Consider the following 20,327-nt stretch of genomic DNA (forward strand, 5'->3'; position numbering starts at 1 on the left):
ATATTGTCATGGACTTCTTTGGAGTAACATTGATATATCAATTTAATCTACCATCTATACTTCATTTGATCTAATCTCCTTTATAAATTTTTCCCTTTAGGCAGGGCTAGTTTGTACTTCTTAAAGTGCAAAACCTGAATCCTGAGTGATTTTTGTTTTGTATAAATTTTCTATTAATGATCTAGAAAAAGTCACAGAGATTGAGAGTTGGATGCCTCTTCTTGTCTTTCTCATTTTAGAAAATGATAGCACCACTTGGTTATTTTTCAAGTTAGAAACCTGAGAATTATCCTTAATTTCTCCCTTTCCCTATTCTTGGATTTACCCCATCACCAAGTACTATCGATTCTATCATCTTTATATACCTTGAAAGTCTACTATTGCTTTCTATCAATTTAGTTCAACTTGGCTACTCCATAATCATTTTTAATCTTAACTCCCACCTTGCTTTTTAACTGATTTCCCTGCTTCCAAGGTTTTTTCCTTCCACTTCATACTTGTGACAGCCCTTAATGATCTTTTAGGAGTGTAAATAAGATCTTGTCACTCTTGCTTATACATTCAGAGGTTTTCCATTACACCAGAGTTTTCTGCATAGCTCAGTCCTAAAATGTTTAATTTCTTCATTTGTAAAATATGGATTACATTAATTTTATAAAGAAATTATGTGGATAGAATGAGCTAATAGGTATAAAATATTTAGAAAATTTCTTAATTTGTAAAGTTATAAAAGTTTCTGCCCTTAGATAGCTACTACCACCTTGAATGCCTCTGATTTAGTTTTTGAAATCCTTTCGCTTCCTCTCTGTAATTAACTTGGGGAAGCCACTTCACCTCTTTAAACCTCTACTTCTTCAGCTGTGAAAGGGAAACCTCTACCTATCTTGTAGTTGTAAGAGGTTAAGGTATAATTCTTATAAGTGTCTTGGCACAATTCTATACATACACTGTACTCGGTAAAAGCTAGGTCATATCATTAGGGCCTCTCACTATCATGTTCTCTTTGTTGTCAGTAGGGACAATTAGTTCTTTCTACTTTTCTGGTCTTATAGGAGAGAGTTGCTTGTATTGATCATGGAGTCATTCCACATACAGACTACTTTTTTATAGGTTTGTAGGTGTTCTGGGAGATGTTGACCAGAGCTAGCCTTACAATGTCAATTCATTTATGGTACTAAATGCCAGGTTTTGCGCAAGATGCTGAGACTTAAAAATTGTAAGTCCTTTATTAAACTACTTAATACATAATACCTACTGTAGATCTATTATAATTTTGAAGTTTTTTTTTTTTTGCAAGTTCTTGAACCCAGTTCACGAGTACTGTCCCTTTGCCTCTTTGTGTTCAAGGCCAATGCTCTACCACTTGAGCCACAGTGCCACTTCTGGTTTTTCTGAGTAGTTTATCAGAGATAAGAGTCTTATGGACTTTTCCATCCAGGCTGGCTTTGAACCATAACCCTCTGATCTCAGCTTCCTGAGTAGCTTGGATTACAGGCATGTGCCACTAGCACTTGGCTTAATTTTGAAGTTCTTGTGTTCTTGATTGCATATTACTTACTAAGACCTAGTTCCTGCCTCCTCTAGCACCATTGAGCTGCAGGCAATATTCCTATACTGTGCAGGTTCAGCCAGTCCTGACTAAGGTATGTGAGTAAGGCCTGCAATTAGAATGGCCACAGCGTTTCTGCATCCACAGCCCTGAGCAGTGTGTCAGGGCTGCTACCTTCTTGACTCATCACCTGTAATTCAGAACCTCTGCCTTTTTGTACTGTCATAACAGATTAGTTCTTAGAACTGGAAGTTTGTCTTGATTTTATATCTGGTAGGATCTTGTACCAGATATCATTCTCATTATATTCTTTATTTGTAACATTATCTTTGAGTGATTCCCCTGAAGGAAAAAGGGCTCAAAATTAAAAATTCAAACCAGAAAGTGGTTTGCTTTTGTACTCTCTCAAGTTATTGCCTCTTTTTTTATCATGTCTTTGAATAATGTTATGTTATCCAGCCTCATTTCTTCCTTAGATAATAGAAAATGAGTGGAAAGGACCCAGCATTCTAGGCTTGCCTAAGTGAACTAAGGATGGTGGTTACATTTATTAAGGGAAACATCAAATGAAAAAATAGATTGGGAACTTAGTATGTCCGTGCAGACTTTAACAAATGGACATTTTCATTTTTGAGCTTATTGTAGTTAGGTTCATTTTGTGCCCTTATCATTGCTGTCTCTGTTATAGTCTCTTAATGCATCTCCTTAAAATCAGCTCAAATTATTTTTCTTTTTTCTTTTTCTTTTTCTTTTTTCACCAGTCTTGGGCTTGAGCTTAGGGCCTGAACACTATCCTTGGACTTTCTCAAGGCTAGAGCTCTACCACCTGAGCCTCAGGACCACTTCCGGCTTTTTTCTATGTATGTGGTACAGAGGAATTGAATCTGGATCTTTGTACATGCTAGGCACGTAGTCTACCACTAGGCCAAACTCCCGGCCCTCAAATTGTTTTTCTGTTCTAGTTCGAACTGCTTTGTTAATATAATTGCCCATAGTAAAGCCTGGATTTCTTAGTAAGATGAATAAGGCCTTCTGCAGACTACATTTTCTCCAGTATTCTCGTCTGGATACATTTCTTTGAATGTTATTCTTTCTTTATTCAACCACTAATAGCTTTCTTCATGGACGAGTTATACTAGTTCTGTACTTCCGTTTATTCTTTTAACTTGGACTATAGTTCTTTGTACACTTAGTGTATTTACTGTGTGTCTTCTGAGAATGAGCTTGTGTTGTCTTCTCTTTAAAACCATGTATGTTATCTTCTCCTCACAGTTAAACCAACACTTAGTCTTGTGTCTCCATCTGCTGGCCAGTATGTTTTACAGTATCTATTATAGCACTGTATTGTCCTTTCTTTGTCTACAGAGCTTTTTCTTTGCATTGGAATGCTTATTTGTAACTTTAAACTCAGAGCCAGATGCATAATAGGCTTTGAATAAGTTTTAGTTACTGAACATGTCTTAAGTCACTGATGTAAAGGAGAGCTTTCTTTTCTTTACAATATATTTCTTATAACAAGTATTGTGTTTTATGTTGTTTACACTTCAGGATCTTGTTTCATAGCTGCTTAATAAAATGCTGATATTAATCTGAGGTGGAAGTATGCAATGGGTTAAATGGGGCCTTCCTGCCAAGAAGATTTTATGTTAGTCCAGAACACCATAAGATTATTGTTACATTTGATGTGCACCATATGTAATTCATAGTTGTCTACATTGTGCCCAGTATTTTAAATAAACAAATAAGAATATATACAGTATACCTGTATACAAATTCAGATACAGTAACCTCATGAGATTAACCATAAATGGAAGAAGAAAAAAAAGTGAAAGGAAATAATGTCATATAGTGCATTAAGAACAGCAATCACAAAGATAAACCTCTTGTTTCATTAACCTAGAGTTCATTTTGTTTAGACTCATCCTGTTTGACTTTATGTACACAGTTTTTGAGCTACTGTGATCCTCTGCTACAAGAATCCTAGTTGTGTACTATTACAAATGAGGGAAACCATTGACCTTATGTTCCTTTGGGTCTGGCTTATTTCACTTAATATGATTTTTTCCAAGTCTTTCAATTTCCTTATGAATGTGGGGATTCCATTGTGTATCAGAACCATATCTTCTTGATCCATTCATCTACTGGGGCATTTGGATTGATTCCTAGTTTTTGGATTTTTTAAATTCTTTTTTATTGTAATTAATAGAAGGTTTACATTATATTCACCAGATAGAAGGTGCATTACTTCACAAACATAGATACCCTTTCTCATGACATGGTCCCCATTTCCCTCTCCCCTCCCCTGCTCATTTTGATTTCCCCCCTTCCCTATCCAATTTCAAATTAAGCACATATAAAATATATCAGATAACAAGGTGAAATATTGTAACAATATGATATAACCAAGGGATAGCAAAAGAGATAAAAGATAACATAGTACATTAAGGACAACAATCATTCATTATATGGCTTTTGTTTCTTTATCGTGGAGGTCCTTACATTTAGTGTCATACTATTTGGCCTTATGTCTCTAGATTTTGTTTATGGTAAATCTCTGCTAGGAGAGCCCAAGGTTTCTTCTGATTTTGACAAATGAGGGAGACTCTTGGGCCTATGTTCCTTTGATTTTGGCTTACTTCAATTAATATGCTTTTTTCTAAGTCTTTCCATTTCCTAACAAAAGGGGCGATGTCATTCTTTCTGACAGCATAGAATTCCATTGTGTAGAATCCATAGAACATGGATAATAAAGGCTGTGTATCAGCTGAATTGTATAAGCTGTTCAACGAAAGCCAGTATAACCTTCATCCCCAAACCACAGAGATTCATCAAAGAAAGATAACTATAGACCTATTTCTTTGATGAACATTGATGCAAAACTTCTCAACAAAATACTGGCCAACCGTCTACAACAACTCATCAAAAAAATGATACACTGTGATCAAACAGGATTCATCACAGGGAGGCAAAGCTGGTTCAACATACGCAAATCAATATAATTCAACACATCAGCAGGAGCAAGGACAAAAATCACATGATTGTCTTAATAGATGCAGAAAAGGCATTTGACAAGATCCAACACCCCTTTATGTTAAAAGCTCTGGAGAAACTAGGAATCCATGGAACATTCCTCAATATAATAAAGGCTGTGTATGACAAATCCACAGCTAATATTATACTTAATGGTGAAAGGCTAAAGTCATTCCCTCTAAAATCAGGAATGAGACAAGGATGCCCACTCTCTCTACTCCTCTTTAACATAGTATTAGAATTCCTAGCCAGTGCAATAAGGCAAGAAGCAAGCATAAAGGGAATCCAAACAGGGAAAGAGGAAGTAAAACTTTCCCTCTTTGTAGATGACATGATTCTGTATTTAAAGAATCCTATAGACTTTACTCCCAAGCTCCTTGAGCTGATTCAAAACTTTGGAAGGGTAGCAGGGTATAAAATTAACCCTCAAAAATCAACTGCCTTCCTTTACGCCAACAGTGAGAGGAATGAGGCAATAATCAGGAAAGCAACTCCTTTTGCAATAGCCTCAAAGAAAATAACGTACCTAGGAATTACCTTAACTAAGAATGTAAAGGACCTTTTTGATGAAAACTTTAAAACCCTAAAAAGGAAATTAAAGCAGAACTGAGGTACTGGAAAAACCTTCCATGCTCCTGGATTGGAAGAATCAACATCGCGAAAATGACAATCTTGCCAAGGACTATCTACAAATTCAATGCAATACCCATCAATATCCCAATGCCATTCTTTAAAGAAATAGAAGAGGCAATCCAAAATTTCATATGGAATAATAAAAGACCCCGTATAGCCAAAACACTTCTTAGCAGAAAGAACAGCGCAGGAGGAAATTCAATACCAAACTTTAGACTCTCTTACAGAGCTGTAAGATGCAAAATAGCTTGGTACTGGCACAAGAACAGGCCTGAAGATCAATGGAATAGAACTGAGGACCCAGATATTAAACCACAGACCTATGGTCACCTAATCTTTGACAAGGGAGCCAAAAAAATAGAATGGAAGAAAGACAGCCTCTTCAACAAGTTGTGCTGGCAGAACTGGCTAAGCACCTGCAGAAAACTAAAGTTGGATCCTTCTTTGTCACCTTGCACTAGAATTAACTCCAAATGGATCAAAGACCTGGAGGTAAAAGCCGACACACTGAAAACTTTACAAGAAGGAATAGGAGATACACTAGGTCTCCTTGGCACAGGTCGAAACTTTCTTAATAAGGCCCAAGAATCACAACAAATCAGAGAAAGGCTGGATAAGTGCATTAAACTGCAGAGCTTTTGTAGGGCAAAGGACATAGCTAGTAAACTAATTAAGAAGTCTACAGAGTGGGAGAAGATCTTCACCAACCATACAACAGACATAGGCCTCATATCTAAAATATATCAACAGCTCAAAAAATTGAATCACTTCAAAACTAATCTCCAAAGAAACAACCATCCCATTAAATGATGGGCCAAAGACTTAAAGAGAGTCTTCTCTGAAGAAGAAACAAAAATGGCCTATAGCCACATGAAGAAATGCTCAACATCTCTGGTCATAAAAGAAATGCAAATCAAAAGAACGCTGATTCCACCTCACTCCAGTTAGAATGGCCAGGATCAAGAAAACTAATAACAACAGATGCTGGAGGGAATGTGTCCAGGAGGGATCACTACCTACACGGTTGGTGGGAGTGCAAACTCGTTCAACCACTATGGAAAGCAGTATGGCAGTTCCTCAAAAGACTAAACATAGAGCTCCCCCACAACCCAGCAATTCCACTACTTGGCATTTACCCAATCATCCAGAAACAAGAACATACTAAATCCACTATCACAACGATGTTCATTGCAGCACTATTTACCATAGCAAAGATATGGAACCAACCTAGATGTCCCTCAGTTGATGAATGGATCAACAAGATGTGGTATTTGTACACAATATAATTGTATGCTGCTGTCAGAACGAACGACATTGCCCCATTTGTTAGGAAATGGAAAGACTTAGAAAAGATCATATTAAGTGAAGTAAGCCAGACTGAAAGGAACATAGGCTCAATGGTTTCCCTCATTTGTCATAATCAGTAGAAACCTTGGGCTCTCCTAGCAGAGATTTGCAATAGAGCAAAACCTTGATACATAAGACCATATAGTATGATGCTAAATGAAAGGACCTCAAGGATATAGAAACAAAAGCCATATAATGAATGATTTTTGTTCTTAAAGTACTATGTTATCTCTCATCTCTTTTGCTGTCCCTTGGTTATCTCATATTGTTACAGTATCTCACTTTGTTACCTGATAATATCGGATATATTTGTATTTGGTTATTTGAAATGGGATAGGGAAGGGGAAAACAAGATGAGGAGTGGGGGTGGGGGGGAGGGAAATGGGGATCAAGACATGTGAAAGGGTATCAATGTATGTGAATTAATGAACCTTCTATCTGGCAAATATCATGTAACCCTTCTATTAATTACAATAAAAATATATGAAAAAAATAAAGGCTGTGTATAACAATCCCACAGCTAATATTATACTTAATGGCAAAAAGCTAAAGCCATTCCCTCTAAAATCAGGAATGAGACAAGGAAGCCTACTCTCTCTACTCCTCTTTAACTTAGTATTAGTATTACTAGCTAGAGCAATAAGGCAAGAAACAAATATAAAGGGGATCCAAATAGGGAAAGAGGAAGTGAAACTTTCCCTCTTTGCAGATGGCATGATTCTGTACTTAAAGAATCCTATAGACTCCACTCGCAAGGTCCTTGAGCTGATTAAAAACTTTGGCAAGGTAGCAGGGTATAAAATTAACCCTCAAAAATCAACTGCCTCCCTGTACTCCAACAGTGAGAGGAATGGGGCAACCATCAGGAAAGCAACTCCTTTTGCAATAGCCTCAAAGAAAATAAAGTACCTAGTTTTTGGATTTTTAAAAAAATGAAATAGACTGGGTGTCCCTTTAAGCATTATGTAAGTAGTTGTCTAAAATACCTTGTAGTCAAATTGAGAAGTATTTTATAAAGTGTTATAATCAAAGTATAAAGTATTATATTATGTAAGCATGCTACATTAGTAGAGTACCTACCTAGCTATGTGAGGCTCTATGGTCAAACCCCAGTACCATCTTAAAATTAAGTTTCTTGGACAAGTTGATTTCTTCTTTTATTAGCGTGTATTTTTATATCTTTAAGTAGTTGTACAAAGTAGTTACTATTCAACAAATGAGTTTATATAAATACAGTTCATCTTGATTGATGTCACTCTTTCATCATTCTACCCCACTCTTCCCAACCCAAGTGCTTTTCAGTTTTCTAATTTCATAGGATATGCACCAAATATTATAAGTACATTCTTTTTCCCCCTTTCCTCTCTTCATTCATCTACCCTCCTCCCTTGACCTTTCACATCTTTTAAATTCCAGTTTCCTGGTATTCATTTTGTTGGACCATTAGTTTTTCTAAGGAATTATACTATTTTCCCCCTCAAATTGCTTTTCTTTTCTTTAAATTCTGCAAGAATGGAGGATTGCAATCCAGCTGTTATTTTATTGGGAAAGATAGTTTTTCAGGAAATAACTGAGTTGTCACAATAACTTCACCAGCTACTCTGATTATTTTGACATGCTTTCTAAATCATCACAGAAGGAGAGTGTAAGGGGTTAATATAGGCCTTGTACCATGTATATATTGACTTTCAGATATTACTCAGCATTTAGTTGTCAAAGCAACTTGTTCTTTAATCCTGCCAGATTGGTTTACTGTCAAAATATTTGTTGTTTAGTAATATTTAAGATTAATATTAACGTGTAAGCTTTGTCACTTAATCTGTCATCTTGTTGCAGGTGCCATATTTATAAATATGGGATGAATATGGGATGAATATGGAATACATATGGGATGAAATCTGAGAAGTATTAGGCTTCTAAGATGCATATAAAAAGCTGGAAATAGATGCATAACCTTTTGGCACAGCTGGATATATTGCATTGTGACCTGACCACTTTGGTGCAAACATTTTTTGTTGCATTTGAAAAATAAATTACTGCTGACTATGGTGGCTTATGACTGTTAGGAGGATTGTCAATTTGAGGTGAGACCCTGCCCCCCAAATCTAAGACCAAACAAACAAAAAAATGATTAAATATCCCACTTTTGTAAGCCATGAATTAATTAGTACCAGCCACTTTTGCATCATCTTTAAGCTTTTAATTTTCCATTTTTGAATCAAAATTGGAATTGTAAGGGCCAGGGATATCTGTTGTTCACCTAATATCCTTTAATAAATGAAAAACAACAAAGTCAGTTGAGCACTGGTAGCTCATACTTGTTAGCCTAGCAACTCAGGAGGCTGAGATCTGAGGATCATAGTTTGAAACCAGCAAAAAGCTCAAAGTGGACGAGTGGTTATTGTGAAAGAGTGCCAGCCTTGCGCAAAAATGCTAAATGAGAGCCAAATGCCCTCAGTTCAAACTCCAGAACTGGCACAAAAATGAAATAACTATAAAAAAAGAATCAAACTAGAGTCAGTCTGGCATTATCAGATTTATTTAATAACTTGAAAACAAGGGAGCTTAAAATAAAAGCCATAAATAACTATTACATACTTTCTTTTAATATGTTTTGTTGTTACTGTAGAGGTGATGTACAGAGTGGTTATTGTTACATAAGTGAGATAATGAGTACATTTTTTTTGAACCATGTCATCCCTTTCCTTGCTTGCTCTCCCATTTTTTCCTTTTCCGTTAGGTACTTTCAAGTTACTTCATTTCTCACGTTACTAGAAAGTGGTAAGCATAAGATTCAAACTGGGGCTGCTACAGACTTTTAACCTTTGCATTTTATCTGAGTGACTGGGATCAGGTGAGGTAAGAAGGGAAAGAACTTGGAGGTGAGTGAGAAGAAGAGGCTAATAATATAGCATATCTCTTTTTTTGATGAAAACATTTTAATTATGGGCTAATTGTGTTTCAGAGGAGAATTATGTATGAATTCTTAAACATAATGAGTAAAGAAAAATCTGATTAATCCTTGGTATATTTATTATTTAGCTTTTAGTGGTTACCAGTTTTATCATTCTTATCCCTTTGTTTTTATAATATATATCAGTACTTCAGATATATTCCACCATGTTATACTTTCTCTCACCTTTAAAAATTACCTGTAAGTAATTGTACATATTTCCATTCAACATGTCAGTGCATCTTGATCAATGCCCCTCTTTCCACCATTCTTTCCCATCTCTTCCAATTCCACTATTGTATACTTTCATGTTTAAATACTTCAGTATTTATAGCTCTATCCTAAACAGACTTTGTCTTACAAAAGTAGGACCATTGTACTCTTATCACCATCCCCTACATAATTTTTTAGTATAATTCACTACTCATTCCATGCTTAATTTTCTGTTGTTTTAAGAAATTCTTTATTACTGGAAATTTGCTTAAATTAGGATACAGTAAGGTCCACACACTGATTGGTTTTCTTAAAGTTTATAATATTTATTTATTTATTTATTTTTTATTGTCATTAGTAAAAGGGTTACATGATATTTGCCAGATAGAAGGTGCATTAATTCACATACATTGATACCCTTTCACATGTCTTGGTACCCATTTCCCTCCCCCTATAATATTTATTTTTTAAGGAAAGCAAGTGAACTCTTCCATTTAAGATCTGACTGATTATGTCTTTTCGTTACTAAACATATTTTTCTGTCCTTGTCTTCCCTATAAATGAGTAAATCTAGAAGCTTAGATTTATATTACATTTAGATTCAGTTTCTTTAGGCAAATATACTTCATGGTGCATCTGTGTGTTCTTGTCTGATAAGGAGATATAAAAATCTTTGCGTTTCAGGTGTCTTTCACCTAATGGAGTTTTCCTAATGAATTTAGTTATTGTTGATGATTGCTACTTAGTAGATTAGTTAATTCATTAGAGTTGATGAAATAATTTCTGTATCCCATTTTTTGACTAGAAAGAAAAATTTCTGTAGTCATGTAGTTGATAATCTTAAAATAGGAGAATGGCTGGATAGATGATTAGTTCTCATGTTAGTTTATGGAATAGTTGTTTTGGGAAGTTGTCTTATTTGGTGCAATTAGTATGAATGCTCAAGTTTTAGAGAAACTTAAAGATTGAATTATAAGCCTACATAAAGCTCTAAGTCCACAGATCTTTATTATGTACCTCTGGGTGTTTATATCATTCAGATTAAGTTGTACATTCATACCAAAACCTTAGTTAATCACTTTTTCGTCATTCCTTTCCAGAGAAATCTTACCCAGGGAGTCTTAGCATAGGAATCCTGTATCAGCAGTTTAACCCCTAGCCCCCATCGTCTTGGTAGAAATATATGTTCCTGTGCCCTACCCTCCACATTGACTCAGAATCTCTGGGGGGTTAAACTCCAGCGATTTTATTTTAACAAAGTCCCTCAGGTGATTCTGATACACACCTGTCTATTAGTGGCTGTCCCGTTACTGCTGTCATCATAATTAGCTTAACCTATTCTTGTCCTTTCCCTCATATAAATGGGTCAATTGGGTATTTTTCATATTCAATCTTATTTCCTCTAGATGCAGAGGATTTTTTTCCTGTTGCCTTGGAGCAATAGGACTTGTTCCTTTCCCAGAATTAAAAGGCCTTTGCTTTATAGGAAAGAAGGATAAGGAAAGCGAGGGATGTTGTGTTTGTCTCAGGGCCACCTTTGATTATATCATGCATATCAGTAGCATTGAGAAGAGAGATTTCTGAGCTCCTTTTTTCACAAGTTATTTTTATCTCTGTCTGAGTAAAAATTAAGTTTTAGCTAGAGGACAGAAAAGGTCAAATTGGCCAGACACCGGTAGCTGATGCCTATAATCTCAGGCTGACATCTGCAGGATCAGGTTTTAAGGCTAGCTGGGTAGAAAAGCTTTTGAGATCCCCTGTCAACCAATAGCTGGGTTTGGTGGAACAAGATTATCATCCTAGCTACATGGGAGGGAGGCTGACATTGAGAGCATTGTAGTTCTAGTCCAGCCTCTGCAGAGATGTTCACTAGATTCCATCTTAATGGGAGAAGCTGAGTGATGGCATGCACCTCTCATCCCAGCTATTGTGGGAAACCGAAAATAGGAGGATTATGGTCCAGGTATGTGCTAGGGAAGACACAGAGACCCTAACTTAAAAATAGCCAGCATAAAGAATCAGTGGTAGAGCATCTGCCTAGCAAGCATTAGATCTTAAGTTTACACCCTAGTACCACCACTGAAAAGAAAAAAGGTCAAATTGATAGAATAATAGAGTTTTATGTTAATGTGATGTGCCCTTTTTATGCAGGTGCTCTGCTGTGGAGCACAATATCCCCTTTTTAAAGCTATGAAAAATCTGGAATGCAATTTGACTGTTTTGAAGTTTTTGCCTTGGCCAGCGATTTTCGTTTTTACTAATTTTACTGCCATAGTCAAACCTTTGAATAGGCTTATGCCACAGATGACAGCTGGGGGAGAATGAGAAAAGGGAATATGGGGGAAGTAGTTGAATAACACAAGTTAAAAAACAAATTATTTCAAATTATGATGTATGTCTCTGAATGTGAAAGTGAGTTTAAGAAGTCACTACTTTCACCTGTGTAGTCATTAGCAATGTTGTTCAGCTAATTGCTCTTGGACTCAGAAGTGAATTTATACCTATTTAAATTGCTAAAATGCAGGTACTTCCTAACCTCCTGAAAAGCTATTTGGAAAACTAAATAAGGAAAGTGAGGGGGTGGTTCTTCAGAGGATGGAGGTAATGGATAGGAAAAAGGAGTGAAAGAGTGACAGGTCTTACTGTTCATTTGTAAAACTTTTCCTTTAATCAGTACCTTGGCCCTTTAAGTTTTTATGCTTTTCCTCTATTCCTCTATTTCACTCTTGTCCCTTGTCTCAGAATATTTTATTCCTCTGTCATAAGGGTAGTCTGCATTGGCCCTGGAATCAAATGGGCTTGAACACTAATGGTGTTTGGCCATTTATGAACTTATTTTAGCATTTGACCCATAGGTGGGATGAACTCTACCTTATGTTATGAAGGGTAAGGTGGTAGGCACCTAGCCTATATATGGAGCCAGCACTAGGGGTTATATCTCCTTAAGACCTTTACTGTAGCACCTGTGACTTAGCTTCTTCCTTTTAATGCATCTTTTGAGAAGTGTGTGTGATCTCTGCTTATGTGTAATTGGTAGCATTGACAGGTGAGCTCTTCTGGGATTCTAGGCTTCCCTGTCCCTTCTTAGGCTGTCTTAAGTGTTTTATGTTAGCCTTCATCCTTTTGAGGATATAATACATTTTAATGGACTTTAAGCTTCTTCCTCAATGCAGTAAACAGTAGTCTTTTGATATCGACCTTAGAACAAAAACTTGTTAGGGCTTAGGATATAATAGAGCTCAGTGCTATATTGCACATATTTGATGCATTTTTCACATAATACTGCTGCCCAACTTCCATTATAGACAAGAGATGCCTTTCAACAGATGTCAACTTTTTGCTCTATATTTAAGCCGGTTAATTTTCACTTGCTTTTTGGATAGTTTTCCTTCTGGGAGGCACAGTTTTACAAAATTAAGAGTAGGGAGATACTCAGGTCATATAGTGATTTAAACCTTTGAAGACAGCATGGGACTGAGAGCTTCACATCAACTGTGCTGTGCAGTGGATGATAGGAATTTAAAATTTTTGTTTTCGAAATTTCTTTTGATTGATTCATCAGTTCTCTGAGTATTCTTGGTCAAAACTGCATTCTATGAATCCATAAATAATCCTGACTTACAGTAGATTAGAATCTCATGGATTACCTGGGCTAGATTCCAGGCCTTGGGCCTGGGCACTGCCCTTGGGCTTTCTCAAGTCTAGAGCTCTATCACTTGAGCCACAGCACCATTTCTGGCTTTTTTCTATTTATGTGTTACTGATGAATTGAACCCAGGTCTTCATGCATGCTAGGTAAGCACTCTGCCACTAGGCCAAACTCGCGGCCCTTTGGGCTGGTTTTGAACCTTAATCCTTAGATTTTAGTCTCTGGAGTAGCCAGGATTACAGATGTGAGCCACTGCCATTGTTCATTTTTTTTAAACTCGTTAATAATTCAAACTTCATTTTTAAGGCTCACATGAACAAAAGCCACTGGCATAGTTCATTGCTTTTTAAAGGCTGTTGTTCATTGTTTTTTAAAGCTCCTGCATTCTTAGTTTTAAAAGTTTCTTATTTGACTAGCAGAAAAAAAGTTACATGCATTATGGGTATTCTGTTCTTTTTATTAGTTGTTGGGGACAGAATATTCTGTAATTTACTTGAAAATTTATGATTTTCTAAGTATTTTTGACACTAATAATAGAAATATCTTCTAGGAAATTTTAAGCTATAGTTGACTTACAGTCAGGTATTATATTTGGGTGGTACTAGCATTTGCGTTCAGCTCCTTGCACTTGACAGGCAGGTACTCTACTACTTGAGCCATGATTTCAATATACTTTGCTTTAGTTACATCTTGAATAGAGCCTGCAATCCTCGTGAAACTTTGTACATAGCTGGAATGACAAACTGATGCCACCCTGCCCAGATGTTTTAGGTTGCGATAGGTTTTGTGAATTTTTTTGCTTAGGCCCTCATTGGAACCATGAGCCTTCCGAAACTACCACAGATGTTAGCCAACACATCTGATGGAATCAGTTTTTGTCTTTTTTTTTTTAATTAAAAAGTTTGACAGATTTACACTGTGTGCTAGTGGCTGGCTCCTGTAATCGTAGCTACTTAAGGGGCTGAGTTCTGAGGATCACAATTCAAAGCTAGCTCTGGGCAGGAAATTATCTCCAAATAACTACCAAACAAAACAAAAAAAAACCTGGGACTGGAGCTATGGCTCAAGTGGAAGAGCACTATCATAAAAAAGTTCATAGCATCCAGGCCTCAGGACTGGTGGATGCACACGTTTCTTTTTTTGACAAATTAAAGACGTCATAATTACATAAAAATATTAGTGATACAAAGGCTCACATTTTTGTTTGTATTTTTCTCATTTGGATTTTTACAGAATTACATAGTTACTGGAAGCAGTGATTGTATTATGTTTTTCTAAAAATTTAGACACATTTTTAAATATTTCTTTATAATTTTAAAATAATTTTATCATAGGATGTTATTTATTGCGTGGTTACTTGAAGAGGAGAAGCTAGTTTCCAGTTCTATGTTCGTATGTGAATATGTGTATGGGTAGTTTTATGTTATGTTTAAAATTGATTTGAGGTATTGAGGTTAATGATTCATGGGCCAATCAACTTTATTAACTTTTTTTGTTTCATTTTGACACTAAGTTTAGTGTTTGCTTGTATTACTGGATGGAAGTTCTTTTGAGGTAGTTGTTTAACACTTTTTGATTCTGGTACCTTGTGTGTTGTATATATGTTTATCTGATTTGGGAAAGAAAGGAGAATGACAATGTGGTGAATCAAGGACATAGGGTGAACCAGTGTAACAGTGATACTCACAAGACACTAGGTTAGAAATGAACTTTACAACTTGGGGTGAGGGGGAATTAAAGGAGTAGGAGAGTGAGAGAAAAAGGATAGAGTTGTAACTGTTCAACAAGAAATGTACTCAAGGGCCTGGAGTAAGGCCTAGTGGTAGAGTGCTTGCCTAGCATGTAGGAAGTCCTGGGTTTGATTGTTTGGTACCATGAATATGGGCAAAGCTAGAAGTGGTGCTGCGGCTCAAGTGGTAGAGTGCTAGCCTTGAAAAAGCCCAAGGATAGTGTCCAGGTCCTGAGTTCAAGCCCCAGGACTGGAAAAAACAAAAGAAACATACTCATTACCTTACTTATTAACTGTGACCTCTCTGTACATTACCTTTACAACAGAATAAAATAAAGATAGCTAGAATGTCAACCTTTAGTGCCAGAATAGTTTTTCTTTTTTGGTGCTATTTCATTTTTCTCATCCTTATTATAATTTTAGTAATTATTTAAAAATATGTTCCAATTTTTGTAAGACCTTGTGTATTTTTTGTAATCAAAATCACATGTTCTGATTTTTTTATTTTCTTTTTTTTTTTGATGGGGAAAGAGATCATTCTTGAATTTTGATAATGTACCCGATTAAACTGACCTGATAAAACAGACATTTTAAAGTAGAAAACACAAAAATAAAAGAGAACTGTCATTGGAAATACTGCACAACTTCTTGTTTCCTCCAAATTTGCTTTATATAATTGGATGAATGTAAATTAATGAACAGAAACTTAAGCAAGATACATGTAACAGAAACTAATAAGTGAAATTCTTTCAATTTTTTTTCAAACTCATCTTTAAATTTTTCCATCATGGAAAATTAACATTATAGTTGAATGCACAATTAACTAATTATGACATATTAAAATTCTTCTATAATGCAATCATGAAGACCCTTCATGATACTTGTGTTTTTTATGTGGAAAAGTGTTAGAATCACAATTTCAACTCAATAAAAAATAATAAGTAATACTTGGCTTGTTATCTGGAGACTGCTTCTTTTGATGATTTTTAGTTATAACACCACTGAGCTGAGCAAATAAATCATCTTCTGAGAACATAAGGAAAAATAAACACATGCAAAATGAAGAAAACACACTACTACATCTTTACTAGGTCATCTGTACTTCTAATAGTTCAGAAACTTAGAGATTTAGTGTACTCTTACATTAACTGCAAGAAAAAATAAAGGAAAAATTCCTTTTTTGAGATCACACTATGAAGTCATATGGTTATTCAAATTCTGAATTTGTGTGCAAAACATGAAACACATTTACCTTTGTTCTAGGACTTAACAGATAACTTTCCAAGAATCAAACACACAGATATATTTGTGTGACTTCAATAACCTCAGCACTACAGTAATGAGAGATGTAGTAACCTTTTGCTATTTCAAGACTATAGGGAAAGAAGTCACAAAAAAGGAGAATTAAAATTGTTACAACTAAGAAACTGCTTCTTGTTAAGTTTCATCATAGTGCCACTTTCACCTTTACATAAGCATGGTGGCATAATTCAAACTCAATAAGTCAGAAATCTTAATATTTAAAATTTACCTTGGCTTTCAGTTATCACCATATTAACAACCAAAGAAATTAGATAGAACACAGAAGGGGTAATGGTTAAACCCACTTTGCTGGTTGGTTTCTTGATACATTAACTCATTTTTAATAAAAAGGGATAACATCTCAGTTTGCTTACAAGCTAGGAGATCACTTTGAATTCTGCATTTCCTAACTGCAAACAGAATAAAACATTTACAACAGATTATAAATAAATTGGTTTTCAAGCATAGAGCCAGCCCCAACGATAATAATACACTATTTTTAAAGACCTAAGGCAATTAATTCCATTATGTTCTGATTTTTCAAAAGAAGAGTTTATAATCAAAAGTGAAACTTTTTTTCATATATTTTTTTATTGTAATAAATGAAACTGTTTTAATAGGAAATTGGATGATATACTGTATAAACTTCTTGAAATCTAGTCACATTTGATGGTCCTCTTTTATTACCTGTGGGCATTTCTGTTACATATGGCCCAAATTTTTAATAAGGTATTTAGAAAAATGTCATGAAGTTGTTGCTTTAATTAGTATATTTGGTCTTTTTTAAGATGACTACAAGAACCATTAATAATTTTGAATTTTTCTTTGTGTTATTACATATGTACATTTATATAGGCATGCATTATTAATCTTACTTTGGATATCTTACTTTCTTTTTTTCTTCTCTTCAGATTCTGTCACAATTTGAGAACAAATGTACCTTATAGCTCATGGAAGAGAAGACACAAATCAAGACATTTTTGGGTTCCAAGTTGCCGAAATATGGTGCAAAATCTGTAAGAAGTACACTGAAGCCGATGTCCAGTGGGACAGCTGTTACTCTATTAGGAACGTCCAAGGGTAGTAACATCAAAAATTATATAAAAAATAATGGCTCTGATTGTTCATTATCTCATTCCTTTAATTGGAGGAAAGCAAATAAATACCAACTTAGTACACAAAATACTGAAGAACCTAACAGTACTCAAAATTCACATGATAAACTCACTGATACTGAAAAACATGCACCTGCTCAAGGAATGTTGGATAAAAATGAGGTAAAGGGAGGTTTAAAAAGTCTTCCTTTATTCACATCAAAGTTAACAAAGCCATCCACTATGTTTGTATCATCTGCAGAGGAGGTAAACCAAAAGTCTTTTTCTGGACCATCTAACTTGAGTAAATTCACTAAAGGCACGTTACTAGGAAGGACTTCATATTCTTCAGTCAGTGCTCCAAAATCTCAGTTGAATGGATTTTATGGAAATCGATCAGCTGGTAGCATGCAGAGGCCCCGAGCAAACTCCTGTGCCACTCGAAGCAGTTCTGGAGAAAGCTTAGCACAGTCCTCAGACAATATTAAGTCTATGGCTTGTGAAAGAATGGTAAGGTCACAGAGTTTTTCACATTCCATTCAGAATTCATTCCTTCCCCCTTCATCTATAACCAGATCACATTCCTTCAATAGAGCTGTTGATCTTACAAAGCCTTATCAGAACCAGCAGCTTCCCATTAGAGTGCCTCTACGGTCAAGTATGCTAACAAGAAGTTCTCGGCATTTGGAAGTACTTAATGGAAATGAACATTTGGGGTATGGATTTAATAGGCCTTATGCTCCTGGTGGAAAGAAACTGGCTTTAGCAAATGGGCCAGGTGTAACTTCTACTTTGGGTTATAGGATGGTTCACCCCTCTCTACTGAAATCCAGCCGACCTCCATTTTCTGGAACTATCACCGTCGATGGTAATAAAAATACATCTGCTGACACCTGTGTAGAGGAAGAGGCTACAGTTTTGGTTAAGGACAACACTACCAATAAGGACCAAGAAGTAATTGAAAATGAAAGTTACAGAACAGAAAATGACCAGACCATGAAACATGATACTAAAATTAGATATCTAAGTGATGATGTGGATGATATTTCCTTATCTTCTTTATCATCTTCTGATAAGAATGACTTAAGTGAAGACTTCAGTGATGATTTTATTGATATAGAAGACTCCAACAGAACTAGAATAACACCAGAGGAAATGTCTCTCAAAGAAGAAAAACATGAAAATGGACCTTCCAAGGATGTATTTGATTCCCCCAAAGAAAATGAAAAAACCTTTGGTAAAACTGATGAATGGATAGATTTAAGTGTTTCTGGTAAATATTAACATCCTTAATTTCCTTGCTTTTCTCCTATAACCAAATTATCATTTAGGATTATCTTCTAAGATACTCTCAGTGTTATACAGCGGGTTGAATCTGGAGTTGGGCAACATTTATCTTCCTTGTGATTTTTGTTCCCTATCCTCTTTTTAACCTATCTAATGCAAAGTCAGTAAAATGTCTTTTTTGTTCTTTCTTGGCTATTATGTCCAAGACACTTCGTATTTAATATAGACAATGTTTCCCAAATGATCTCTTTGCCTAGAGTGGTGAATCATTGGTCTTTGTTAAGAATAAAACTATGTCAAAAGAAACATAAGATAGGGAAGGTCATGCCCAGTCTAAATTTGCTTGTTTAGCAATTTTAATAGTGATACTGCCCAAGGAACTTTATTTCTGTAATTGAAGAAAATGAAATAGCTGTATATGAATCATTTCCCAATATAGATAGCTATATTGACATTAGATACTAGAGAACGTATATTTGTATTTTCATATGCCCTAAAAGAAGAACTGAAAAGAATGGATACAGGAATGTGGTCATGCCTGGAAATACACACAAACCCTTGATTGTCTGCAGGTCTTATAAAAGGGACTGTGAGAACAAGTTTATTTCCTTATAAGGAGGCAACTATGAAGTTAAAGAACACACAGAGGAAAGGAGTTTCCTGAACAGTGGTTAAAATAATATCTTGGAAAATATTAAAGAAATATGAGGATATCAGAAATGTTACAGTAGTAAAGGATGGCTAAGTGAATTTTTTGTTTACTAGAAATATTTTAAAGATTTTATTCTTTATTTTAAAAAAAATTCTTTAAGACTTAGAAGATGTTGCAGTTATGTATGCGTTTGGGGGCCATCTCTTTGGCCATAATATATTGAATTCTTATAGCTTATTTTTTAGAAATGACAAATAATCATATTTTGTGAATCAATATTTCTCTCTTTTTTAAACCAACTGAAGATAGGAGTGGCTATACAAAGCATACTTCCAGAAATAACTTGATTTCCCCGGATGCGGATTACAGAGCTGGCTCTTCATTTGAACTCTCCCCATAGGATAGTTCTGATGGAACATACATGTGGGATGAAGAGGGCTTGGAACCCATTGGGAATGTGCATCCAGTTGGGAGCTATGAATCTTCTGAAATGAACAGCATAGTACGTATGGATTTCTATGCCCTCTTGAAATACTTTACCTTACTGTAGTGAAGCTTTTGGCATTGATTGACATTTTTAATTTATGAAATAACTTTCCTAGTTTGGGAAATAATAACTCATGTATTTATTAGGACCCTATAAAATGTATAGTAAATACAGAAAGTGTAACCTTTGATTTAAATACATATACACATGTTCATTATAGAATATGCATACATACATGCACACACATACACATGTATCTATGGATGTACTTTATTGGGCAAGTTTAGCTAGGCCAGAAATTCTCAAGTAGGTAGAGATCGTCAGTATCTGGGAACATTTTTGGGTCTTTTTCCTTTTGATACCGGGATTGAACCTAGGACATTGCACTTGATAGGCAAGGGC

At 35.4% G+C, this 20,327-nt stretch overlaps 1 protein-coding gene across 1 annotated transcript in view; it reads left to right on the top strand.

The window, feature by feature from the left end:
* LOC150039046 (serine-rich coiled-coil domain-containing protein 2-like) overlaps nucleotides 1-19,988 on the top strand; it is a 41,063-nt gene extending 21,075 nt beyond the window's left edge. Inside the window, 2 exon segments of the mRNA XM_090328037.1 lie at nucleotides 17,317-18,772; nucleotides 19,744-19,988. Of these exon segments, the coding sequence (XP_090184163.1) occupies nucleotides 17,356-18,772; nucleotides 19,744-19,988 (1,662 nt within the window). The 5' untranslated portion in view covers nucleotides 17,317-17,355.
* The last annotated feature ends 339 nt before the right edge of the window (nucleotides 19,989-20,327 follow it).

This window comes from Megascapheus bottae, unplaced genomic scaffold, assembly GCF_031878675.1.
Source record: "Megascapheus bottae isolate mThoBot1 unplaced genomic scaffold, mThoBot2.hap1 HAP1_SCAFFOLD_50, whole genome shotgun sequence".
NCBI classification, from domain to species: domain Eukaryota; kingdom Metazoa; phylum Chordata; class Mammalia; order Rodentia; family Geomyidae; genus Megascapheus; species Megascapheus bottae.